This window comes from Zootoca vivipara, chromosome 10, assembly GCF_963506605.1.
Source record: "Zootoca vivipara chromosome 10, rZooViv1.1, whole genome shotgun sequence".
Taxonomy (NCBI): Eukaryota; Metazoa; Chordata; class Lepidosauria; order Squamata; family Lacertidae; genus Zootoca; species Zootoca vivipara.
The window spans coordinates 45,301,936-45,328,999 of NC_083285.1; the positions used below are offsets into that span (position 1 = coordinate 45,301,936).

General features: G+C 42.3%; 1 protein-coding gene across 2 annotated transcripts; it reads left to right on the forward strand.

The window, feature by feature from the left end:
- Positions 1-14,673: 14,673 nt before the first annotated feature.
- On the forward strand, positions 14,674-23,118 carry IFT27 (intraflagellar transport 27). Of its 2 annotated transcripts, none has more exons than XM_060279863.1 (7): positions 14,674-15,235; positions 19,392-19,471; positions 20,189-20,248; positions 20,794-20,853; positions 22,136-22,253; positions 22,542-22,651; positions 22,848-23,118. In XM_060279863.1, exons 2-7 carry the CDS (start codon positions 19,427-19,429, stop codon positions 22,944-22,946), a joined length of 492 nt encoding a protein of 163 aa, XP_060135846.1. In that variant the 5' UTR covers positions 14,674-15,235; positions 19,392-19,426; the 3' UTR covers positions 22,947-23,118. The 2 variants fall into 2 exon arrangements, with proteins under 2 accessions (XP_060135846.1, XP_034984493.1); XM_035128602.2 differs by lacking the exon at positions 14,674-15,235 and adding an exon at positions 15,324-15,684.
- Positions 23,119-27,064: the final 3,946 nt, after the last annotated feature.

Here is a 27,064-nt window from a genome sequence, read left to right on the forward strand (position 1 = left end):
TGGGGGCCTCGAAGCGCAACACCGTTCCTGGGCATCGGCTGAAGACTCAAGCAGTAGCAGCAGACTGCCAGCGTGTATAATACCAAACCACATCCACATACGCATGCACTAGTAGTAACAGAAAAAGAATAAATTAAGATAGGGGAGATTAGATATGGATACATATATAATTCCTCAGCAGCCACTGACCTCCTGTGGCAATAAGGTGTAATTGCACTGCCTATGACTTGAGCTATAGGGAAATCAACGACCATTAAAACAAAGGCAATCAAACCATGCCAATTATTATTATTATTATTTAAAGCAACCTCTACAGGGCAGTTCTGTGGCGGATCATCATCCCTTTCCCCACAGGAATAAACTGGTTCTGTCTGAGTGCAGCCCAGCTAGGCAGAACATTTCTGATTCCACAACAGAACATTTCTGATTCCACACGGCTTACCTTTTATCTCTCCTGCTCTGCCTGAAGGTATTGAAAAGAGCTGACTTTTCCTGAGTCATACCAATGTTTGTTCTATACCCAGCATCATCAATCATGACAAGCAGCCCATTTAAGAGAGAGGGGTGCTATCCCTATCCTGCTGTCTGAGATCAGAGCAGGCATGATGTTGAGCACATCTTTCAAATAGGATGCAGAGACTTACTTTAAGAAACCAAATCTTAAACCTTGTTGATAACAAAAAAACAAACAAAACCAAGAGCATTGGTAATGGTTTGTTGATAATAATTTGCTGGGGGGGGGGAATCACTAAACACACATGTGCTCACACCTTTCAGCTCTCCTAAAGAAGTTTTAAAATGAAGAAGAGGATTGAAATAAAATCTGATTCTTTATGGTTACTCAGATAGATGATAGATAGATAGATAGATAGATAGATAGATAGATAGATAGATAGATAGATAGATAGTGTTGCATTTTTCTTGTTCTTTGGCATTGGTTCCAGTGGGTTTTCGAAGGAGAGCAGTGCTGTCCATCAGTTTGTTGGTGAAAAGGAGGGGGGGTGACTAAATCCAGACCCCTCCTCTTCCCCAACAGCTACTTAATGTTATTGCCAGTTGTTTAATAGGACCGTGCCAGTTGGATTAGAAGGGGAATTGTGCACCCAATTAATGTGCATTGAAACCTGTCTCCATGGGCCTCTGATCAGATGAGGCAATTGTGCAGCAGTGGTAAGACACACTGTAGCTCTCTTCTTCACAGCTGCAGGTAAATCTGTCCATACTGAATCTAGCAACCTCAAGCCTTGAAAATGCACACAAAACCTATTTTAGTGCTTAGTTATAGACCCTTCCCTAGAAGGTCCCAGCATCACTTTGTGAAACTTGACCCAACTAGAGATCTTGCATGATTTATTTAAATGGACCACAAAAGAACAGACTCACATCAAGTCAGGCACAATGTGAATTGTTGGTATCAGTACACACATTCAGCTAGGACTCTGAAAGAATAAGCATAGAAAGAGTAATCAAATTATGTGCACACATGTGTGAACCAAGTTTGATATGGCTTTAATAATTACCCTCCCTTTCCCCAGAGAATGATCGTGTTGCTATTTTTGAGAGTTAAAATTATGGTCTACATTCCTGAAAACAGTCCAACAAAAAGAGCATGAGGGAGGCCATTGCACAAGGGGAAGAAGCCACTTCACACAGTGGATTTGGGCTGGGTACCATTAAAAGTAGCAGAATTTCAAAATAATAATAATGCAAAAGCCAACTGGGGGCTGGGTTAAATCAAATGCACATGCAAGATGGTACTACTGCGCAAACAGATTCCATGGGGGCTTCCTGAGTAATCACCTTAGGACGGCATCATCTTAGGGCTCCTCACTGGTGCCATCAGGGCAAGACTTTGGGGGCAGAGGTCCATATGAAACTCTGGGTAGGAAGCTGAAGGACTTTGGGGCACAGGTGGGTATTTCATCACCCCTTCCTATTGGAGGCTATAGCCCAAGAAGAGAGGAGAAAAAACTGGAAGTAAACAACTGGCTGTGAGATGGTGCTATTTGGCTTCTTGCACCATGGTTTCCACTTCCATGAAGACTTCTAGCAAGAGGTAGGTTTCACCCCATAGCAGCTGGCAATAATGTGTTTGCTAGGAGTCTTGTAAATCTGATCAGGAGAGTTTTAAACTGAATCTTGATGGGGAGTAGAGAATATTTCAGAGGACAGAGTACTGGGGACAGTAGCTTCAGGAAACTTGGGCAGTGCTACAGGAACTTGCAATTGGGCAGGAAAAAAACAACAAGGAAGCAGCTGGAGGAAATGACTCATGGTTTCAGTTGTCTCTATACTAATGCATAGAACATGGGAAATAAACAAGATGAACTTGAGCTCTTAATACAGGATGACAAACATGATAATAAACATTGCTGAAACCTAGTGGAATGAGACTCATGATTGTAATGTAGTAATTGAGAGGCATAACCTAGGAATAGACCATACAGAAAGGGAGGAGTAGCAACATTATATATTAAGGATGGGTACACCAATAAGCCCCTTCATGGATCAATGCCTTGTCGTGGCGAAGGGGCTTGAATAACTCAGAGAAGCTATGAGCTATGCCATGCAGGGCCACCCAAGATGGACAGGTCATAGTGGAGAGTTTTGACTAAACATGATCCACCTGGAGAAGGAACTGGCAAGCCACTCCAGTATCCCTGCCAAGAAAACTCCATGGACAAAGACAAGTCCAGTAGTGATGTATGGAAGTGAGAGCTGGACCATAAAGAAGGCTGATCGCCGAAGAATTGATGCTTTTGAATTATGGTGCTGGAGGAGACTCTTGAGAGTCCCATGGACTGCTAGAAGATCAAACCTATCCATTCTTAAGGAAATCAGCCCTGAGTGCTCCCTGGAAGGACAGATCCTGAAGCTGAGGCTCCAATACTTTGGCCACCTCATGAGAAGAGAAGAATCCTTGGAAAAGACCCTGATGTTGGGAAAGATTGAGGGCACTAGGAGAAGGGGACGACAGAGGACAAGATGGTTGGACAGTGTTCTCGAAGCTACGAACATGAGTTTGACCAAACTGTGGGAGGCAGTGCAAGACAGGAGTGCCTGGCGTGCTCTGGTCCATGGGGTCACGAAGAGTCGGACACTACTAAACGACTAAACAACAACACCAATAAGAAGATCCATGACTTGCAGCATGGAAGGCAGGTCTAGAGTATTTGGGTAAAAATTGTAGGAAAGGCAAACAACAGTGAATTCACAGTGAGAGTTTACTATAGATCTCCAAGCCAGAATGAAGGCTTGGATGATGCGTTTCTAGAGCAATTACCAAAAATTCAAAAAGAGATATAGTAGTCATGGGGGACTTCAACTATTCTGATATCTGTTGGAACTCAAGCTCTCCCAAGAATGTAAGTTCCAACAAATTTCTCATTTGCCTTGCTGACAATTTTAGAGCTTTTGGAAGCTGGTTACTCTGATTCATTAGAAGTTTAAAATATAAAATAAAATAAAATAGTTGGGTGGCCAACTGCCTGGGATTCTGTAGCTATTATTCTTGCATTGCAAGGAGTTGGTCTAGATGACCTTTGGAATACCCTCCAACTCTTCACTTCCATGATTCTATGAAAACCAGAATCTAAAAATACCCGACTGCACCACTGAACATACTGAAAAGTGGAGGGGGGAGAACCTTGAGAGAAGATCAGGGGGTAGCCATGCTTATCTTCTGCTAAAAGGAAGGAGCAGACAAAATTAACCAGGTGTCTGGATGATTGAGTAACAGTGTGCAGCGCTGCAAATTTGTTGCAAGATAAAAAGAAAAGAAAAATATTCTGATAATGAATAATGAGGAGAGGTGGGACAACAGCCAGGTACTAGCAGAACGGAAGAATGCTGCCCAGATGACTATCAGGACATTCTGTATTTTGTTATATGAGATTTATGTGGAAAACACACACACACACACACACACACACACACACACACACGGGAACTGAAGAACAGTGACATATCCCAGGATAGTATATGAAATGTAAGCAGCAGATCATGCAAAAACACTGCCAATCTGCTCACACCCCAATTGTCTACTTCTTATGTCCAAGTTCTGCTCACACTTTTCAGGATCTTGAGGGTTTTTTCCTTCCTTCACTCTGGCAAAGCTATTTGCCTCCCTGTTAGCACTGTCCCTCATGTTCCTGTGCATTTTCCGCAAAATATCTACAGCACAGGGAAAATTTACATTTGGGGACACTGTGACCTAATATCACATTTCTGATTGAATAATGGAAGATGATGTCAGGATCCTGTTATTCAGCATTATATTTAATTCATCACAATCTTCAGTTTTTTTAATGCATTTAACAGAACCTCTAATAAGCTGCATTGGGAGAATGCAGGAAGTTTCCAAAAGAATTTAGGTCAATCTTGCAGTCGCATACCCAGGGCCTCAATTATACTATGACTGTTATACATATAAATTAGGCACATTATTTGACGTTGTGTGATTATTTATTTGGAAGAAAACCTACTGCTGTGTGCTTATGCAAGGACCACAAGTTATGCTTGGCCTGGGAAACTTACTTCTGAAATTGCAAATTGCTGGGTTTGTAGAACCCGGAGCTTTGATCAGAATGCTGCCTTCAATATCTGCCCAGCTGTGACAAACAAAATCTAATACAGCAGAACCACAGAGGGTGAATTTTGAGAGATTCAGAGCAGACAAAGCGAAGTATTTATTCAAGCAGCACACAGTAAAATGCTGGAATTTACTGCTACAAAATGTAAGGGAGGCCACCAATTTGGTCATGGTGGTAATGTACTACACCTCCATGTTCAGAGGCAGCATGCCTGTGAAAGTCAGGTGCTGGGGATCACAAAGGGAAATGATATTGGCGTTCATATCCTGTTTGGTTGGCCACTGTGAGAACACAATGCCGGACTAGGTATGCCTTTGATCTGATCCAGCTCTTCCTAGGAGAATACTTCCTAGGAGAATACTTAGAAAATAAACACTGAATCCAACCTCATAACCTAATTCACTCAGCTAGCTTGGCTGCTGTCACATTAGCTTCTGGTAAGATAGACATATAGTCATTCTAAAGCTTTGTCATTTGTGTACTACGGTATTAGCATCGCTTCTCTCCGGATATGCCAATTTAGATTCCTTGAGCACAGCAATTTAAGGCTTGTGGAGGCAGAGCACCCCAGAGCCCTTTTCGGATGCTGTAAGCATGGAGAACATGCATAGGCAGGCATGTAAGCACATTTTAGATATGCCGAAATTCGTAGAATGTACTTATTTTATACATTTAAATCCCACCCTCCTAAACATGGTGATTTCGCAGAATAATACCTGAAAAGGCCCAAGTTCTTCTTCTGTCTCAGGCATGAACAAGTCACACTGGCACTCCAGACCAGAGTCAAGGTCACAGTGCTATCACATCCGCACCCACTACCCTCAGGCCACAGATACAGAGATGGGCAGGTGTGCGGAGGAATGAGAAAAGTCTGTTTCCAGCATTCTTTGTCCTCTAGTGCAAGGGGTTGTGCAAGCTATTGTGAAACAAAGTTACCAGCAACCTTATGCATTCCCTTGCACAACATCCCGCTGGCACAAAACATTTCACCAGCGGAACAAGTGTACTGCTAAGTGACAATATTAACCCAATTTAATTAATATTAAATTAACTTAGTCAGACATTGGATACCCTGTTTCTCATATTTTAAGACATACCCATAAAATAAGCCATAGCAGGATTTTTTAGCATTCAAGGAATATAAGCCATACCCCGAAAATAAGACATAGTGATAGGCGCAGCAGCAATGCCGGCCGCGGCAGGAGGAGGAGGAAAAAAATAAGACATCCCTTGAAAATAAGCCATAGTGTGTGTTTTTTAGGAAAAAATAAATATAAGACATGTCTTATAATATGAGAAACACGGTACAACTAGGGTGCTTTAAAAGTAAACCATCAAGCTGGAGTATTGCACTCAATAAGCTATGGGACATATCTTATAATGCCATCACCTTAATGAAACATCTTTATCAATTTTGAATACCTTTGTTTCCAATTTTTAGCACCACAAATTAAAACTGGAGCGTTTAAAATGATTAAAGGGCACAAAATCAGCTGAAATTAATGGGTCTCAAAATCCACAGCCAGCAGTAACCAGCATGTCTTGCTTCATGATAAGACTGCTCTGGGACTGGAGAACCCCACACAACATTGTTCTTTCTGGATAGGTTCCAGGATAACCCTAGGACCTATCTGCATTTCAATGGACTGGGATCCCCTCCAGATGTCCATTTTATTGCACATTCGTTATTTATATTCATGGTGGTATCAGGGCAATTATATGGAATTCACCTGCAGTGCAAACAGTACTAAAATAAATCCTGTAACTTTTCATCCCACCAGTGTTCTGGTGTTGCAGTATAGTGCAAAAGTGGCCCTTCAGAAGGCAGTCATGCAGTTACATTGGAGAAGTACTGCTGAACTAAGAAAGTGGAATGATGTACAAACTGTTCAGTATAAATCCACTACTAATGCATTAGTATTGCATCAAATATATGTTGCAGAATATATTTGCCAAACAAAACCCACTAGGCTGGCGGTGCCTAGGATTATCCTGTCTGCATTTCAATGGACTGAGGACCAGCACAGGCAGATGATCCATATAGCACAGGTTGATGGATCAACACACAGCTCTGACTCATCCTCTCAAAATCCATACACAAGAAATTGAGATAGCATTCACTAATTTAGGGATATATTGTTTTCTCAGCAGCAGTTTTTGCCTTTTCGTTGAGATATTTCTCAAACCTGTTAATGGTGCATGGTCAAACTGGCTGAAAATAATTTAAGTTTAGATGGGTTTGTTGAATTTCAGTTTCATTCTGCTCAATTAATGTTTTAAATTGTGTTGTTGTTTGAACCACCAGCAGCTTTATTGTGCCAAGATTTGAGGGTGGACACACTTGGACTAGATTCTCACTGAGGTGGTAAACAGGTGTCAGGACTGTACCACTTTAGACTGCAGGTTGGGGGCACACATAATCAAATGCTACTCCATACAAAAATGGAGTGTTGTTCTAACTCCCAGCTCAGTGACGTCTACACTGGCTTGGTCATGTCCACAGAATGGAAGATGCCAGGATCTCCAAGGACGTGCTCTATGGAGACCTGGCTTCCGGCACCAGGCCAGTTGGCAAACCAACACTGTGTTATAAAGATGTCTGCAAATGTGACATGAAGGCTGGCAACGTCAACCCTAACATGTGGGTTGCAGACAACCACAATGCAGTCAAATTGTGCATCCATAGCAGTGACCAGAGGAGAAATGACCACTGGGAGGAGTGGAGAGAGGAGAAACGCCATAGTCCATCTGCAGCAGCACAACTGGACACCTTCATCTGCCCCAGCTGCAGGAAAACATGTCTCTCCCACTTCAGTCTTTACAGCCATAGCAGGTGCTGCAACCTTCCAACAGCTTGACCTCACCCTCAAAGGTGTACTCTTCCATTGTCTCCTGAGACAGCCAGTGGCAATAAAAATAAAATTTATTTCACCTAGAAATCAGAGAGGAGAATCTAACCCAGCCTTCCTAACAAACACTAGTGTTCTCAGTACAGGAATGCTTTTAGCATGGAGGAATATAAAACCATATGAATCCTCAGTTTTAACACCTCAGTGAAAACAAAGCCATAGATAATTATTCTCAGCCGTTATCGTGTAATGCTACCAAGTTACTGGTATAATGCAGTTTATCTGGATACCCATTTGGTTTCTGCTCCACTGCAGAAATTTCTCCTACAGCTGAGACTCAGGTACATGTCAAGCAATATATGTGAACTTTCCCCTTGTAAAGTAACCCAGAATTTGGCTGGGTAGTGTCACTCCATAGCTGCTAAGGTATGTTACAACTGATCTACCTCCTTACAGCTGCCCTAAGTCACAGAGCATGAATCAGAGGTGAAGGAAAAGAAAGATTTTGTGTCATTGTTATCCAAACCTTTCTGCTTTGCTGACTTTTACACTTGGTTGCTCTCTCTAACATTCCCCATTTACCACAGTCTTGAATGCTCAGAGTTCATGTTGGATGGCTTTCTTATTAGGGGAGAGTATAGTGGACAGGAATGTGACCAGAATTTACATAGGTTTCCATTCCTTTGGCCCATACAGCTAATGCTCAAGTGTGCACCTCAAATTCTGAGCATGTAGCAGCCTAGATGATACCTACAATATTTTTTGCAGTGTCAGAACTGTCCTCCTGTCCTTGCCCTCTAATCTTCAGTGATTATCAAGAAGAGATAATGAGCAAATACTCCCATAGTTCCATGCAACTTCAATTTTTCAAAAGCCTTCAAGCTAAGAATGGTTTTTGAGACATTCAAGATGTTATTGACTTTTGCTTCCTGTTTTCAGTGCCTGTTGGTAATATTAAAAGAGAATTCATAGCCACTCTTACTTCTAAGTAAACATGCATAGAATAAGGTTCTAAACCATTCTTTAAAGGTAAAGGTAAAGGGACCCCTGACCATTAGGTCCAGTCGTGACCGACTCTGGGGTTGCGGCGCTCATCTCGCTTTATTGGCCGAGGGAGCCGGCATACAGCTTCCAGGTCATATGGCCAGCATGACTAAGCCGCTTCTGGCGAACCAGAGCAGCGCACGAAAACGCCGTTTACCTTCCCGCTGGAGCAGTACCTATTTATCTACTTGCATTTTGACGTGCTTTCGAACTGCTGGGTTGGCAGGAGCAGGGACCGAGCAACGGGAGCTCACCCCATCGCGGGGATTCAAACCGCCAACCTTCTGATCAGCAAGCCCTAGGCTCTGTGGTTTAACCCACAGCACCACCCGCGTCCCTCAAACCATTCTTTGATGCTTTTGGACTCTCTTTTTTAAAACCTACAAGATCCCACATTACCCCAGCTTTGTTAACTGTTAGAGGTAGTTTGCTGTATATTGTTTCAACTTGTATAAGCTTAAGTCTGTTCTGCCTATTAGTTGAAAACTGCCAGTACGTCTCCCCTATTTTTAAAAGTTAAACATACCCAGTTCTCTCATCATTTTCGTATGTGTCATATACAGTATTTCAAACTCAGTGAGTGGAAGTCTGCCTTTCACAAAGATAAGGCCGTGGGTAGGGTTTTTAATACCAAGATGTTTCTGACAATAACAAAAAAATGTATGCCTCCAACAAAGGTTTCTTTATCACCACCTATTTTCCTTTTCTTTCTTTGATTTGCTGTCCTCTCTCTTCTTGAACTTTGTTCCATTTCCCTCCTTTATTCGGTCCTCTGCTCACACTTCTTCTATCAAATTCCCATGTGTACCTCCTTAGGGTGGGTCAACTCTCACTTTGGTTTTAAAGTCTGCTGTGTAGAACACAACTACGTTGACACTGTAACTATTTAATTTTCTGTCTCTTGCTAGACCCATCTCCCACAGTGTCTGACCATCTCAACATTTTGTAAAAAACAAAAACCTGTTAACCTCTACAGATAGAAAGCTAAAGTATAGTGTGAATTGAATCTTAAGAAAATGAATACAAGAGGGAACTGAACCCACACCTTCTACATCCCAAGTGAATGTCATAATCAGCCTTCTTTACACTTCTGCCAAGAGCTCCCTGCTTTCTTATTTGAAAGCTACTCTCTTGACTCCCTCAAGTAGTCACAAGGAACTACTGGGTTTTTGAAGGTTTCTCTAGTGCAGTACCGGGTAGTTTTTAAGCATACTGGTCCCCAAGTTCTGTCTTAGCTGATATTTTACAGTTTGAGGTTCCTTTTATTCACATTAGCCGTTTTGATGTTTTGATTGATTTTACCATCTGTATTTTATAGAGGTTATTTTCTGCTGCTTTTACATATGTTGTTTTTAGGTTAGCACTGCGAGTTTCAGTGAAGCTATGTCCCTGTTCAAATCTGCGCTGATAAACAATGGAACCTGGTTTCATGTGTTTAGGACTCGCCCTCTTCTTCTGATCACAAACTTTTAACTGATTTTAATATTGTATTTTAAGATTGCTGTGACCCCTGGGACTTTGATGAAAGGGGGTTTAAGAAAACTAACAAATAATAATTAGCATGGAGGGAACCTTAAACCATGGCTGTCAGACCAGAGCTGCTGTGTCTGAATTGGGCTTATACAGTATGTCTGAGGGAGAGGTTGACATTTTATAAATAAATACAAAGAACTAAATGTTAAGATTGCTGGGTCATAATACAGATGTAGTATCTAACTTTAATCGTACTTAGAGTAGATCTATTAGAATGAATGAGCACAGCTAACTTAGATCCATTCATTTCAGTGGATCTATTCTGAGTAAAACACAGTTGGATACTTTTAACGGACTGACACAGTTTTGAAATATTTATTCCTACCTGGCTGGAAAAGTTAATCCACCTCCGGCCTGACTGACATAACATTCTGATGGGGGCGGGACTGTTCCGAGTTTAAAAGGAGGGAGCAGCGGTTTTGTCAGTTGAGGAGAGGGGGAGGGAGTAGATAGATGTGAAGAAGAAAGTTGAGAGGCCAGGAAAGTGGGGATCTAGATGAGGTTCAGGAAGGCTCGATTTTAAATGTTTGACAGAGATTACCTACAACCGAAATGTATCTTATAAACACATGAAACGTTAAATAAATAACTATGTTCTAAGGTTAATAAAATTCTTCTCTTTTGTGCCAAGAAGTTGTTGTTGTTGTTTAGTCGTTTAGTCGTGTCCGACTCTTCGTGACCCCATGGACCATAGCACGCCAGGCACTCCTGTCTTGCACTGCCTCCCACAGTTTGGTCAAACTCATGTTCGTAGCTTCGAGAACACTGTCCAACCATCTTGTCCTCTGACGTCCCCTTCTCCTAGTGCCCTCAATCTTTCCCAACATCAGGGTCTTTTCCAAGGATTCTTCTCTTCTCATGAGGTGGCCAAAGTATTGGAGCCTCAGCTTCATGATCTGTCCTTCCAGGGAGCACTCAGGGCTGATTTCCTTAAGAATGGATAGGTTTGATCTTCTAGCAGTCCATGGGACTCTCAAGAGTCTCCTCCAGCACCATAATTCAAAAGCATCAATTCTTCGGCGATCAGCCTTCTTTATGGTCCAGCTCTCACTTCCATACATCACTACTGGGAAAACCATAGCTTTAACTATACGGACCTTTGTCGGCAAGGTGATGTCTCTGCTTTTTAAGATGCTGTCTAGGTTTGTCATTGCTTTTCTCCCAAGAAGCAGGCGTCTTTTAATTTCGTGACTGCTGTCACCATCTGCAGTGATCAAGGAGCCCAAGAAGGTAAAATCTCTCACTGCCTCCATTTCTTCCCCTTCTATTTGCCAGGAGGTGATGGGACCAGTGGCCATGATCTTGGTTTTTTTGATGTTGAGCTTCAGACCATATTTTGCGCTCTCCTCTTTCACCCTCATTAAAAGGTTCTTTAATTCCTCCTCGCTTTCTGCCATCAAGGTTGTGTCATCTGCATATCTGAGGTTGTTGATATTTCTTCCAGCAATCTTAATTCCGGCTTGGGATTCATCTAGTCCAGCCTTTCGCATGATGAATTCTGCATATAAGTTAAATAAGCAGGGAGACAATATACAACCTTGTCGTACTCCTTTCCCAATTTTGAACCACTCAGTTGTTCCATATCCAGTTCTAACTGTAGCTTCTTGTCCCACATAGAGATTTCTCAGGAGACAGATGAGGTGATCAGGCACTCCCATTTCTTTAAGAACTTGCCATAGTTTGCTGTGGTCAACACAGTCGAAGGCTTTTGCATAGTCAATGAAGCAGAAGTAGACGTTTTTCTGGAACTCTCTAGCTTTCTCCATAATCCAGCGCATGTTTGCTATTTGGTCTCTGGTTCCTCTGCCCTTTCGAAATCCAGCTTGCACTTCTGGGAGTTCTCGGTCCACATACTGCCTAAGCCTGCCTTGTAGAATTTTAAGCATAACCTTGCTAGCGTGTGAAATGAGCGCAATTGTGCGGTAGTTGGAGCATTCTTTGGCACTGCCCTTCTTTGGAATTGGGATGTAGACTGATCTTCTCCAATCCTCTGGCCATTGCTGAGTTTTTCAAACTTGCTGGCATATTGGGTGTAGCACCTTAACAGCATCATCTTTTAAAATTTTAAATAGTTCAGCTATTAAAAAGTATTGTCATTCTTTTTCCAGCAAGGTATCGGGACTCACAGAAGTGCTAACTCATTAGAGGACAAAACTTACCTCAGGAAAGGAGGCGAAAGTTTGTGTCTTAGAGTAACACTGAGGAGGCTTAGAAAGATAACCTAGAGTGTCAACAAGTTGCCAGCGTGGAAAGGGGCAAACTTTTACAGTAAGGAGAATCAGGCCGAGAGGGATCCTTTACTGGTGACAGGAGGTTATTCTATCAAACAGCCTAGAGTTTTTCTTTGATACCAGGCCACGTGAGCTGGAAAGAGAGTCTCTTTACTTATAAACTCCCAAGAATAAAGTGGTTTATTTGGGAGGAGGCGGGAGAAGAGGGTGTGTGGCTTCACCTCTGGATTCCTGTGTTGCATTTTAGTAATAGAGGGGGCCTTCGTCGCAGATACAACCCAGAGTTGTCACACACACACATACACACACACACACCTTTAACAGTGCATAAGAAAAATGCAGTCATGACAGTTCCTTCATCTACCTTCTCCCCATCCTGCAATAGCAAGCAGGATTTCAGTTTTGCACCATAGCAGAGTGAAAAAATGGACAAAGGAACCAAGTGAAAGAATAGGGAGAAGCTCTGGCAGACTGCAATCTTATATACCAAGGATGGGGAACTTCAGGCCCAGATACCAAGTGTAACTCTCCATGCCCCCTCCCCAGGCCAAGCCTCTCACCAACCCTACTTTGCTCCTGGCTAGATTGTTTTTATCTGCATTGATGGAGATATGTGTTGAAATCTTTCAAATGTTGTTACATTAATTGCTACACCATTTTTTATCTCTGACTCCCACCATTATCAGCAAGCAACTCCCATAAAATAATCATAGGCGAATGTTGTCCTCAGGTTGAAAAGCCTCCAGATAGGCTGCATTGACAACTGGCAGAAAGAAATATCTAAATTTATTTGGTCAGGGAGAAGACCAAGAATAAAACATAAGGTCTTAATAGATATTAAGGAAAGGGGAGGCTTTGGTATCCCCGACTTAAAATTATACTATGAGGCTGCCTGCTTTTCATGGATGAGGGACTGGTAACTTCTAAGTCAGGGGTCCCCAGACTAAGGCCCGCGGGCCGCATACGGCCCGAAGGCCTCTTTTATCCAGTCGGCAACGACCCCCGCTGCCCGCTCTCACCGGCGCTGTGGCGCGCTTCCGGGTTGGAAAAATGCGCCAAAAATTGTTTGTGTGCATGCGCATGGGCCTCTCCCGACCCGGAAGTGCACCAGAAATGTTTGCGTGCTTGCGCAAACGTCATTTCCAGTGCACTTCCGGGTCAGGGAAGGCCCATGCGCACAAACGATTTCCGACGCTTTTTCCCAACCCGGAAGCGCGCCACCACGCCAGTAAGTGTGCGCATGGGCGCGCCCTCCCCCGCCCTCCACACGATCAGAGCGGCGGGCACCGGCCCGAAGCCGGGTAAGTTTGGGGACCCCTGTTCTAAGTAATACCAATATATTAGATATAGAAGGGCATGACATCCGATATGGGTGGCATGCCTACTTAAACTATGGGAAATACAGAGTACACAAGAGTTTTACAAATCACAAAGTAAGAAATGCTCTTTTTAAAGTCTAGGAAAAGTATACTGTAGAAGACTCTTGGAACCAAAGATCCCAAGATGGATGTCGCCAGTGGAAGCAAACGCGGTAAAAAAGAACATGAAAGGAAATTGGTTAATGTATAACACACTTTCGGTAGAAGAGGACGACCAAATTAAACTTAGAAAGTATGAGGAAATAAAGGCCCAACCAGCTTTCTGGTTGGTTGGAATACCACCAAATATACAAAACATTCAAACAGGGTAAAAAGATTGGATTTGATAAAGAGCCCTCAAAACTTGAAATAGAATGAATAAACAACAAAACTAGGATAATCTCAAGAATGTACTGACTCCTCCTTGACTGGGTAGTCAAGGAGGAGGAGGTTAAAGCAACAATGATTAGATGGGCACAGAATATTGGCCGCCCAATAATGGTGGCCAAATGGGGAAATCTCTGGAAAATAAATATCGTAAAAGAAAGGCGGTATTAACACACAATAAACTCCAAAAAGCGAATGGCCTTTCCAGCTCTGGAGCAATGTCAGCTGTTGCGATTAACTGCAATACTGGCTGGCGCCTGCTCTCCGCCCTTCCCTACCATTTCTTCCCCGTTTTCGGGGTCAAGAGGTGGGGAAGCAGCAGCTACTCTCCCTTCTCTCTCTCTCTGCTCCCCATTCCACCTTCCTTTTGCCTCGGGGAGGAAAGGGTTCACTCGTTGCCTTTGCTCGGGAATTCGCGAGGAGAGGAGAGGCCCCTCTCCTACGGTTGAGCAACAGTAGACACCACCCATCTCCGAGCTGGGGCCGGGGTTACACAGCTGCCCGATAACGATGAAGAAGGGAGGGTCGCCGGAGGAGCGTCAAAAAGCGCGCGACGCCAGTGACCGTTGGAGACGGTTCGAACCCCACGCAGCGCGCGCAACCCTTCCCCGCTCTCTCCCAAAGGAGGGGCAACGTATGGGGGTGGGGAAGAGACAGGGCCAGCGTCGGTCTGCGCAGACGCGGAAAACTCAGTTAACCTTGCGTGGAGCCGCCATAAACACAGAAAGTACATAGGAGCCACATAGCGGCGTGGGAAGGCCCACTGTTGATAGGCGGGTGGGGGTGTTTAGGGATTGATTTGGCAAGTGAACCCGCGTGCTGCCTCGCAGAATCCTAATGGAAAGTCGTCACCGAATCGGGATTATCCGAAGACAGTTTAACCGTAGTCATTTCCGGCGTCCCTAGAGAATTTACAACGAAAAGAGCATGATTCCGTCCCAGTGGTACATGCCGCCCGAGCTCAACCAATCATAAAATAGGCTCGTTTGTCGGATCATAAATCACCGGGTAGAAGAAGACGGTCCACGCACGCAAAATTGTTGCTTTGAATGACTTCATCTCTTCCTCGGGCAGGGGCGTTATCGCGGTTGGCGGCCCTGGACGACTTCAAATGATTGAGCACAAACTGAGCCAATAGGCGCCTAGAATTCCTTTCGCTCGGCACATGTTGAGAACTAATGAGCCGAGGGCATCGACGAAAAGGGCGGAAAGGACGTGAGAGAGAACAGCCAAACGGAAATGTAGGCGGGCGCAACGCGAAACCAATCGCTTCTTCCGAGAACGGGGAGCGTCGGCCAATAGTATTGCAGGTGGGGGTGGGCGGGGGAAGCGCGGACGTTCTAGTGTTCTGTTGCTAGGAGAGGGCTGGAGTCGCTTTTTTCCGCGAGAGGCAGAAGAGCGTGGTTTAAGTTGGAAGCTGGGTTTGGGGGGACCCGGTAGCCAAGGCCCTGTACCGCTGTCCCCGCGGATCTCAGGACGGCTCTCCCTCCGCCGGCCCACCCGACCCGCTAGGCCCAACCTCAGGGGTCCCTCTCCCCGTTTGCCTTAATTCCAACCCCTCGATGCCTACACAACCCTCCCCTTCATAAGCACCGGCCTCTTCCTCTCCCCTTTCCCCACAAAATCCTCTCCTGTGGTGAAGGGGTAGCGCAGGCCATGGTGAAGCTGGCTGCCAAGTGCATCGTGGCAGGTGAGTTCCGAAACTGGCCGCCTTGGCAGCATCGCTATAAATCGCGTCTCGTGCATAGGGACCTGATAGCCCCGGGCCAAGGCATGTTCTCTCCTCTCTCACACACAGGGGGCGGGGAGGAAAAGAGCATTGCTGCCTCTGCACAAGCACCCGCGATCTAAGGATGCGGTTAAGGTGTTAGGTTGCTTTTATAGCAACGCAGCCTACTAGCAGGAAACCGTTGCTTTTAAATAATTCCCGCCCCGCTCTAGAAATCTCATGAGAATTCCTTCCTTCCTAAATCGACATGGTTAGGATTGAACGGGAAAACACACAAAGAGAAAATAGCACAGCACACCTATCTAATTATTCTATTGCTCTGAAACCAGTTTGACCCTCCAATGTCAAACATAAACTCTCCAGGGCATCGCTGATTTCTATCAGTCACATCTAATTTTGGTTTTGTGATGTGAATGTTTTGTCTCTCGTGTTGCACACTTTCTTGCATCGGTTGGTGGCATATAAATCGATCAATAAATGATTCTAGTTGTTGAAAATGACAATTAGTCTGCAACAGGTCCTCCTTTTATGGGGGCAAAGGCTTTCTCTGCAAACCTATAAAATAAAACAATGGTGAAAGGAGGAAATTGTTTCGTGTTATATAGCAGGCATGTCCAACTTTCAAGAGACATCTACTCCCACTATAAAATAACTGGCAGTGATCTACCAAAGTTGTTGAGCTTTTTTTAAAAAAACACACATACCCCCCGCGATCTACCAGTAGATCATAATCTACCTGTTGGACGTCCCTGTTATATAGAAATGGACTGTGACTGGCAGTTTAAACTTATCTTGATTTGCCAGAAAGCATATTGATGGTTGGATGGTTGGTTGTTTGATTAAAAAAACTGCAGATCAGGAGTCACTGTAGACTTTAGAAGCAAAGTGTTTAGGTTAGATCAGCTTTTAGACAAGCAAGTTTCCCAAATAGAACAGAAAATGCCAAGAATATTGAAAGATGTTGTGGTTTTATCGCATGCTTAGCATTATGGGATGTTTGTTTAGAATCTTAGAAGTGTCATGACCCTAGAATCAGATTACTCTTTTTCAGGGGATGAGGACAGACTCTGAAGGGGGAGGCCATGCAGGGCTAACGCCCCAAAAGCTCTTCCAAGCAGGGGCCAGGCTGATGTGTCCCGCTTGAGGCGAAATGAGAAGTGCCACTCTTCCACCAGCATAGAAGTGCCAGCATCAGCAAAATTCACAAGATCCCTTTGTGCTCCGTGAGATCTTGCGAGATTTCAGCGAGATCTCGCTGGAAATGGGAACCAATGCCAGCACTGCTTTGGTACGATGGTACGCCCATGAGGGTACCAACTTGGAGACTTTTGCTGCTTCATCCTGCCTCAGGTGGGCAGTCAATTGGTGCCAGTGCCCTTCCTGCCTAAAGATGTAGCACTGCTATCTTCAGTCTAGAGGACTCCATTGCAGAGGCCCCAATGAGGTGGGTGAGGCCAGAGCAGAAGACTAATGGAGCAGGCTGGGGCCTTTAACTGAAAAGGGCAGGACCAGTAATAGGTGTGCTGCTGCTGCTGCCGCTATATACAGCTCAGTCTCAATTTGATAATTGCTGAAGCTACACCAGCACTCGGCTCTGGGCCTCACAACAATATATTCCGTATTTTAACTTTAAATGCAAACCTTACACCGTCATTCAAGAATGCAAAATACTCAATTTGCCTAAACAAATTTTATTTTCTAATTGCCTTACAAGGTGGCCTGGTCAACCAGAAGCATACCGGTATAAATTTGACTGTGTTGTCTCCTTATGCATAATGGACACATTTTTTTCTGCTATGTCCATTGGGTGCTCCTGTCTTACCTGGCATCCATGCAAGAGTATGAAGTTTGAGTGGAGTAAACACACACAGCCAGCCACCCTGAAAAGCACAATTTCCTTTGATTAGTCTTGTAAATAGTTGCTCAATTTGAGCCCAAATACTGAATTTTTCATGCATGTTGCTCCTGCATATGCATGTCTAGCAGAACAATTGTGTCCTTTGTGAACAGAGGGAAACTGTTGTGAAATCTTAGTGTTTCGTGCTTCTTATGCAGAACAATTAAAATATTTTTCCTGTTCAATTCTGATGCCTAAAATGTTGATATTGAATCCTAACAATATTGTAATGATCGGAATTAAATATTTTTCCATACTGGAAAGTACAGTATGTTGCAGCTTCAGGAAATGTTTCCACAATGCCATTTGTTGTGTTCTTTACAGTAGATCTCCTCTCTTCACTCTTGTTCGCATTATGAACAGAAGACTGGACAAGGTTATGATTAGCATTCACTGATAATAAGAAAGTTGTGGCAAACTCAAAGAAGCAAAATAATATTTATAAAGCAGCAAGTAAAATATATAAGTAGACCAATATATATAAGTAGACCAAAGGTGCTGTCCTGATAGATGGTGAGGAAAAAAACTAGAAAGTCTGTTTCTGTAGTGACCCATGCTATGATCAGCAGTAGTACAGCAGATCTTTGGAGTTTGTGTACTTGCAAAAAAATTGAGAACAGGTGTCATGAAAGCCATGCTAGATGCAGTTCTGAAGAATCTTGAGCTGCCACAGAACTGGCAGGTAATTATTTTGCTCCTTGCTACAATTCACACAAAAAAGAAAAAAAACAGCTTTTGAAATGTGTGCTTTTCATTTCAAGGTGTGAAATGTAAATTGCAGCTTTGAAGAAACAATTTATGTGGGCACTGTGGTAGGAAGAAAAACTTCCTCCCCACCTTTGTGGTCCAGAGACTCCTCAGCCTTTCCTCAGCCACTCTTTACACTAAAAACATGCATTGCTTTTAATTACAGGTGAAACTCGAAACATTAGAATATCTTCGAAAAGTGCATTTATTTCGGTAACGCAACTTAAAAGGTGAAACCAGTATATGAGATAGATGCATGACATGCAAAGCAAGATATGTCAAGCCTTCATTTGTTGTAATTGTAATTCTTTGTCGTTAGGCGGGTCAATTATAAATGGAATGTGATTAATGATTATTGTTTATTTTTGTATTATTGTAACTATTTGTTTTATTACCATGGAATTTCCAAAAGAAAGCATTTGTAAAAATTAAAAGAAAAAATAATACGTTGCCTTACTGAAATAAATGCACTTTTCAACGATATTCTAATTTTTCGAGTTTCACCTGTACATTCACACAATGAATGTCATGTCTAGCTTGGACCTGTTCCTTTGCCCAGATAGGTGTATTTAAATCCTTTGGTTTCAGCATGCATATAAAATATACCCTGTTTCTCATATTTTAAGACATACCCATAAAATAAGCCATAGCAGGATTTTTAAGCATTCAATGAATATAAGCCATACCCCGAAAATAAGACATAGTGATAGGCGCAGCAGCAATGCCGGCCACGGCAAGGAGGAGGAGGAAAAAAATAAGACATCCCTTGAAAATAAGCCATAGTGTGTTTTTTTGAGGAAAAAATAAATATAAGACATGTCTTATAATATGAGAAACACGGTATAATATTGGTCATTGTTTACATCAGAATTATTTATTTAGCATTTCCCCCCTTTTGTTTGTTTATTGAATTTATATAACCACTCTATACCCGCAGGTCCATTATATTTCTTAGAATATAATTGGAGGAAGGAAGTGACTTAGCAAAATTAAAACAAAAGTATTTTTCCTATTTGTTGTGCAGGTGACCCAGCAGTGGGGAAAAGTGCCTTGGTCCAGATGTTCTGCAATGATGGGGCTCATTTTCAGAAAAATTATACATTGGTGAGCTTTTGGGTGGAATGACAAGCACCAGGGGAGGAGAGACATCGGTGTGATCTTCACAGATCTGAATGTTAATCATAGTGCTAAGTATCCTTAGTTACATTTAAAACATCCCATCAGAAAAGTGGCAAGGATATATTTACCTAGGACCAGTTTGTACACTTACACAACCAATTGTCATCAAATGCAGGAGGAGCAAAAGTGCATCCCATTCCATTTCCCACTCCTGTATATGTCTAAGGAAATATGGAACAGGCACCCCATACAGAGACCTGTACATGTAGAAACCCAATTTGAGGGGGAAGACTTGTACAAATCAGGTCTCTGCACTTGTAGGTCTTCATGTTGAAACATACTTTTTTGTATTTACCTTATGTGAGCAGAAAAAGAAGGATTTACTATTTCTCTTCTGAAGATTGTCGCCTAAAAATGGGTTTGAAAAATACCCTAAAGAATCTACAGCCAGAGTTAGTCCTGCAGCAAAAACAAACTTTCTATAACTATAAGCAACTGCCTTCATTTCAGCCTGGTTTTGTTTTTCCAGGCTAGTCCCAAACATCCATTTTTCAGATTCTATGACATATAAATTAGTTTGTTATATTGTGATGATGATTTGAAAGGCCTGAAGGATTCTGTTGGCCCTAGGCAAGCACAGTATGAAAATACACTTGCTTCCTCTGAATCTTTATGACATGTTTACCTTATTTTGATTGACAGACAACAGGAGTAGAATTGCTGGTGAAGACGGTACTGATTCCAGAGACAAATGATAGTGTGGTGAGCCCAGCTATGATTTAAACAGATAGGCTTTTTAAATAAAAAATAAAAATCCTATCAATAATTCTCATTTTTTTTCAATGACTTTGTTTTACTTACTCAAATTCTGTTAGTTAATTTATACGAATGTAGGAAAACTTATTTGTATAGCACTAATGTTGACAATGCAACATCTTGGACTCTCTAATAACTTCATACCCATTGGGACTCCTACCTCTGGGATAAAATCATGTAACCAACTATCAGAGCTCTTTGCTGCCCCCAGAGCTCTTTGCTGCCACCATGTGGTGGGTTAGTCATGGGCTGCTTGGTGAGATAGGGCAGTGAAATATTTGCAAGCTGGACTACCCTTGGCTATGGTGTGTTTCCTTCTGTATTTAAAAATATAATAGTTAATTCATTTCTATAGCTCTGTGGGTTACTTGTATTATTATTAATTATTAAGATTGTGATCATTGGTGTGCCTGAAGTGAGTAGCATTTAAAAACCGTTTACTTAGTAGGGAAGATTTCATGGCTACACATTGTTTTTGCTTTTGCTTTCAGGAACTCTTCCTCTTTGACTCAGCAGGAAAAGAAATCTTTTCTGAAATGCTAGAGAAACTGGCAAGTAGAATATAAGAGTTTTCATTCAACAGATAAGCTCTGAAGTACCCCTGGCCTCCACATCCTAATTTAAGCTTGCATAGGAACTGGGAGTAATCATTCCTTCCTTTTTCCTAACAACTGGGTGGATCATTCGGGGGGGGGGATTTTCCCCATGCATAAAAATTATTGGGAGGGGTCAGTCTCCTAAACAAAAGTGGGCAGAAGTTTAAATACAATTGACCAGTGCAGCACAGTTTCAGGTGGACCAACTAATGCCTTCTGGTTATTTGTATTCTTTCAGATAATTAGCACAGGCCTTTGTCTGACCCAGCAAGACACATAAACAAGAATGCATATTTTGGGATCGATTCACAGAAAATAGTTATGCCTTAATTTGGCTGTGCATCCCTGCTTTGTAAATTGAAAGCCCGTGAATTTTATTGTGTAAAAAAAACAAACCACAATTGTGCAAGGACTAAAGTCAGTCAATCCTGGCCTAAAAGCTTTGTTGGGTCTCTGCAAAATAAAATGTGCAGAGAGCATATTTGCATAGAGTAGGGATAGCCTGGTGCCCCCAGAGGTTGTTGGACGTCAACACCCATCATCCCTGACCATTGTGTGTGCTGGCTGGGACTGATTTCCTGCTTGGCAGGGGGTTGGACTAGATGGCCCTTGTGGTCTCTTCCAACTCTATGACTCCAGGGTTGGAGTCCAGAAGCATGTGGAGAGCACAGTGTTGACTATCCCTGACAAGGAAGATCTTTTTATGTTTCCCTAATAGATCTTAAACTTAAACTTGCTTTGTTCTTACGTGTTTGGTAGCTTTCCTAGTTTTTAAAACACTGGGGCAGTTATGCTGATTCACGAAGTGGGCATTGGCATGGTACCTTGCTGAATATGCCAGAGAAAAGTATAAGCTGTAATCTCTTTCTTTGTCTTTCCCAATAGCTATGTTATATCTTCATTTGGGATGGTTTTTAGACTTCCTTATGAGTTTATACTATGGTCTTTTAATGGAATATGACCAGCGGCTGCTGCACCACAACACACACCCCAATTTTCCATCCTTGAAAGTGCTTTTTTGAGACTTTGGATAAGAATTTGGCCGAAACACAGCAATGTACCTTTCCCTTTGAATGCCAGTGATACTTCCATAGATGATGGAATCCTTGTCTATCAGACTTTCTTTTTTAGCTCTGGTTTTCTGATGCTCCCTATGTACCAAAATTATTTTCTTATGAAGTCTCCAGGGCCACATTTGTTTCAACAGAACTGACAGTGTTTTCCTCTTGTTGCACAGTGGGAACAGCCCAATGCCCTGTGTATTGTATATGATGTTACCAATGAACAGTCTTTCAATAACTCTGCCAAATGGCTTGAGAAGCTGAGGACCCAAGCCTCTGGAATACATACTCCAGGTAGGAGACTGAACATTTTTGCATATATACTTTGTGCCTGTAACTCCTGCACATGAGTTCTAACAGACATCAGCATCTCAGTTCCAAGCTGTTAGAATGCCTTTCTTTTATTCAGTCAGTATCTGAAACAAATAAGGGAAATACATATGCCATGTGACTCCCTTGTGGTCTTTCTTTCCATTACCTTGTCAAACAACACATTTTCCTGTCTCTTTTACCTGTTAACTTGCTAAATTTTATGGTGCCATTGTTAACAATTCAATTATTTTCTTCTTTTGTTTTTTGTAGGTGTGCTAGTGGGCAATAAGACCGATTTGATCGATAGGCGAGTTGTGGAACAAAAACAAGCTAAAGACTGGGCAGAAACCAATGGCCTAGAATATTGCGAGATGTCAGTAGTGAGTGTCTATATAATTGGATGTAGAGAAATAATTGCTTTCATTTTCAGATAGAGGAGGCACTGGGTTATGTTGTTGTCTTTCTGTAATTTAGCTTGTTTCCAGCAATTGTTGTTTCCTGCAAATGTTGTTTGTTGAAGTAATTAAACGAGTTTTTCCTCATCTGTCATTATATATTTATTTTCTATCTTTACAGAAAGAGATGGAAAACTATGAAGCCCCTTTTCACATCATGGCAAATGCCTTTCACCGACTCTACAAAGAGAGGGTGGAAACCTTTCATTCATTGGTATGAGGCACCTGTGAGTGTGATAATGCTTAGCTTGTTTCATTTCTTTGTACCTGGAACGAATCAAATGTTTAGCAATCACAAACTAAATCCTGTAAGAGTGGAAGTTAGACTTTTATTTTCTCATTATCATATGTTTTCCTGTAATTCTAAGCCAAAATAAACCTATTGAAGGAGACTTTGACTATTATTTCACCTGGCTATTACTTATCCAGTGACTTAAATTTTGGCATGCGTTGCTTTGCCTGATTGCAGTTTAAATATTGTGAAAGTGAGTATAATGTGGGTCAAAGCATTCCCAAATGATTGAGGGTTGTTTAAAAACACAATATTAGACATTCAGCTGGAGTGTATATTGCAGATCAGGAAAGATGCCATAAGAGCCACCAGAATGTCAACGTAGTTAACAAGAAGAGTCAAAGAAGCTAGTAGAGGCAAAAAGACTTCCTTCAAAATATGGAGGTCTTCTCCAAACGAGAACAAAAAGTACCGGTAACACAAGCTTTGGGAAACAAAGTGCAAGCAGGCAGTAAGGAAGAGCATATTGCTAAAAACATGATGATCAAAACCAAGAAGTTATTCCAATACATTAGTAGCAGGAGACTATATGGGGAGGCAGTTAGACCCTTGGATGACAAAAGTGTCAAAGGAGAATAAGGACATTGCAGAGAAGTTGAATGAATTATTTGCATCTGTCATCATAGCAGAAGTTATGGGGCAGATCCCAGTGCCTGAACTCACTTTTGCAAGAAGGGAGTCTGAGGAACTGAGTCAGATAGTGGTGACATGAGATGAAGTTCTTCCTAGGCGTAATAGACTAAATAAAATAAAATTGACAAGTTGCTGGGTCTAGATGATACCCACCTGAGAGTTCTCATAGAACACAAATGTGAAATTGCTGGTTTTCTAACAAAAATATGTAACTAGCCTTGATTGGAAAGTAGTCAATGTTATACTAATATAAAAAAATTGATTCAGGGAGGTTCCTGGAAATTATAGGTCGGTTACCTTAACATCTATCCTTGGAAAACTGGTGGAAAGTACTGTTAAGGATAAAATAGCCAAGGAAATAGAAGAACAAGCCTAGGTGAGACAGAGTCAGCATGGTTTCTGCAAGATCAAGTACTGTCCCAGAAACCCATTGGAGCTATCTGAAAGTGTCAACAAGCATATAAATAGAGGTGATGTGGTTGACATGATGTACTTGGATTTTCAAAAAGCATTTGACAAGATACTGCACGAAAAGACTCCTGAGTAAGCTTAGCAGTCAATGAAAGGAAAGGTCCTCCTATGGTGTAGGAACGGATTAAGTAGCAGGAAGCAGAGAGTAGTAATAAATGGTCAGTTCTCTGAATGGAAAGCTGTAGGAAGTGGAGTTCCCCAAAGGATTGCTTTTGGGACCTGTGTTTTTTAACTTGTTCATAAACCATCTTAGAGTTGGAGGTGAACAGTGGTGGCCAAGTTTGCTGATGATACTAAATTGATCAGGGTCATTAAAACAAAAAGGCTGTGAAGACTTCCCAAAGGACCTCTCAAACTAAGTGAATATGCAGTAGAATGCCTGTTGCTGAGAATCGTAGGTGAGCCGAGTGCTGTTGCGTTCAGGTCCTGCTTGTGGGGTTCCTACAGATGTCTGGTTGGCCACTGTGAGGATAGGATGCTGAACCAGACATGCCATTGGCCTGATCCAGCAGAGCTCTTACGTTCTTAAGCCCATGGGGTAGTTTTCACAGCTTGGAGCTCTTCAGCGTTACTACCAAGACCAATATCTGTGACTTCACAACATTTATTTTGATTATTTAATTGATCGTTTTGATTTGGCTCATTCTCTCTGGCTGTTTGTAGTTCTCTTAACTGCTAAGGGCTTTTCTTCTCCTTTTACCACTTGAGAATGCACTGCCCTCCGCTGGTGCCCAGACCATTTAAGGAAGGGTGTCTCAGCCGTGGGTTAGAACACAATTGCCTTCTAAGACTTTGCCTAGCATATTGAAACTTGCTTTTGCTTAACAGTTTTCCTCCCATTTTACTAGTGCTTCTCACATTGTACAGTTGTAACTGATGGGCTTCTGACATTTCCACTGTGGTATATAAAGAATTAATCTTGTGGGAGTGATATAGAATACACTTGCTACTTTTAAATTGAGAGATTATACTGGAAAGACTTGTCATAACGTATTTATTCTGATTTTTTTTAAAAAATTCTTCCTTATCCCAAGGGCTCAGGGCAGGTCGTAACATGCTGCACATAAATAAAGTCTAAAAATATCATGTTACAAAACCCATACAACTCCAAGCATATTAATACGCCCCAGTGTATGCAGAGTTGTAGCACACTTACCAAAAACCAATCCAGATACAAAAGACTTGTGACTTTCCATACGCCATCTACAAGTGCCAACGATACAGAAAAGCAACATTCAAGCAATCTCATTAGCCGCAAATACCTTTGAGTAGAGATATGAGGTGCAGATTACCATTTTTTGCACGTGGGGTTCATGCAAAGATGTTTTCTTTTTAGTGAAGCTCATAGCAGAGAGTTACTGAAAAACAGTCTCGTTGGTGAAGGCAAAGAAACTGCTGATTGAACTCTAAGTGTACATTAACACACATAATAATCATAATAACCATAATAATATTTCTTGGAAAAGATGTTTAAATTGAATCAGCAATTTGTGTGGAAATTGCCCTTTAAAGCAGAAGGATGGGAGATGGACAAGGAGTGAAGGTGGTGCTGTGCTTGAGCAAATCTGGATTATGCCAAAAAGGCAGCAATTAAAGACAGAATTAGTAGGGCTGCTGCTAGAATTCTCTAATAAATCCACATTCAGGAGCTGTCTTAAGGTGGAGGGGGGGGGGACCAGGAATCTGATGCAGGTGCTGACAAGCAAAAGTGCTGCCTATCCTTTCGTTATGCAGCTCTTGCTTGCTTTTAGGCACTTGCACATACATACGCAGGGAGAGAGGTACTCTGCTTTGGTACCAAATAATGGCTGTCTTCACAAATGGACAAAGCATCTGAAGTAGCAGGTTGTTTCCCTGTCATTTCTGAGGTTCTCTTTGAACTATTAGCATTATATGCTGATAATGCTTAAACATTAGCATTATATGCTGATAAAGCTTAAACATCTGCATTGTGTACCCACTGATGATGCGTTTTTCCCTTCATGCTTTATCAATGTATCCCTACCAATTATTTTTCCTAAACGGGTGGTTGCTGCCAATTCTGCTTGCATTTTATCATTCCCCCCCCCTCCTTCCAAACTTGCTAGGCATCCGCAACACTTTATACACTAAAGAGTTAAATCTTCTGAGAGTGATGTGGTTGGACAGATATAATCACAGAAGTTCACAGGCTTCTGCGCCTCCTTAATTATGGGGCAGTTTCTTCGTATGTCATCTTGGTCTGTCGTTTCTCGTGTCCCAAAATAGCAATATGTGGGCGGCTGGGGAACTGCTCAGTTGCAGATTATCGTTGCCCAGACCTTTGCAGTAATCTATAGGATCAAGGAGTTCTAGAGTCTGAAGAAACACCTCAAGGGGCATCTAATCCAGGCATAGGCAAACTCGGACCTCCAGATGTTTTGGGACTACAACTCCCATCATCCCTGACCACTGGTCCTGTTAGCTAGGGATGATGGGAGTTGTAGTCCCAAAACATCTGGAGGGCCGAGTTTGCCTATGCCTGATCTAATCCGACCTCTTGCAATGCAGGGATCAAAGCTACAGAAACCCTGACAGATGGCCATCCAATCTTTGTTTAAAAACCTCCAGTGAAGGGAGACACCACAACCTTCCAACGTGGTCTGTATAACTTGAACAGCTTTGGGGAATGATAGAGCCCTGAGTTTCTCCAAGAAGCTTCTGTGGAGAGAATCATGTATTCCACCTTGAGCTCCTTTGAGGATAGATTTCTTCTTCTTCTTCTTCTTCTTCTTCTTCTTCTTCTTCTTCTTCTTCTTCGATCACTCATAGCCGAGTAAGATTGTCTTCCATAAACACGATTTTAACAATGGGTCCGTAAGTGACTGTGGAGGCCAATTCTGGATCCACATGTCCTTCCACAGTGGGGACATTGGTTTCCAGGCGGGAGTTGATCACGGTGTGGATTTGCCAAGCGTGCCTTC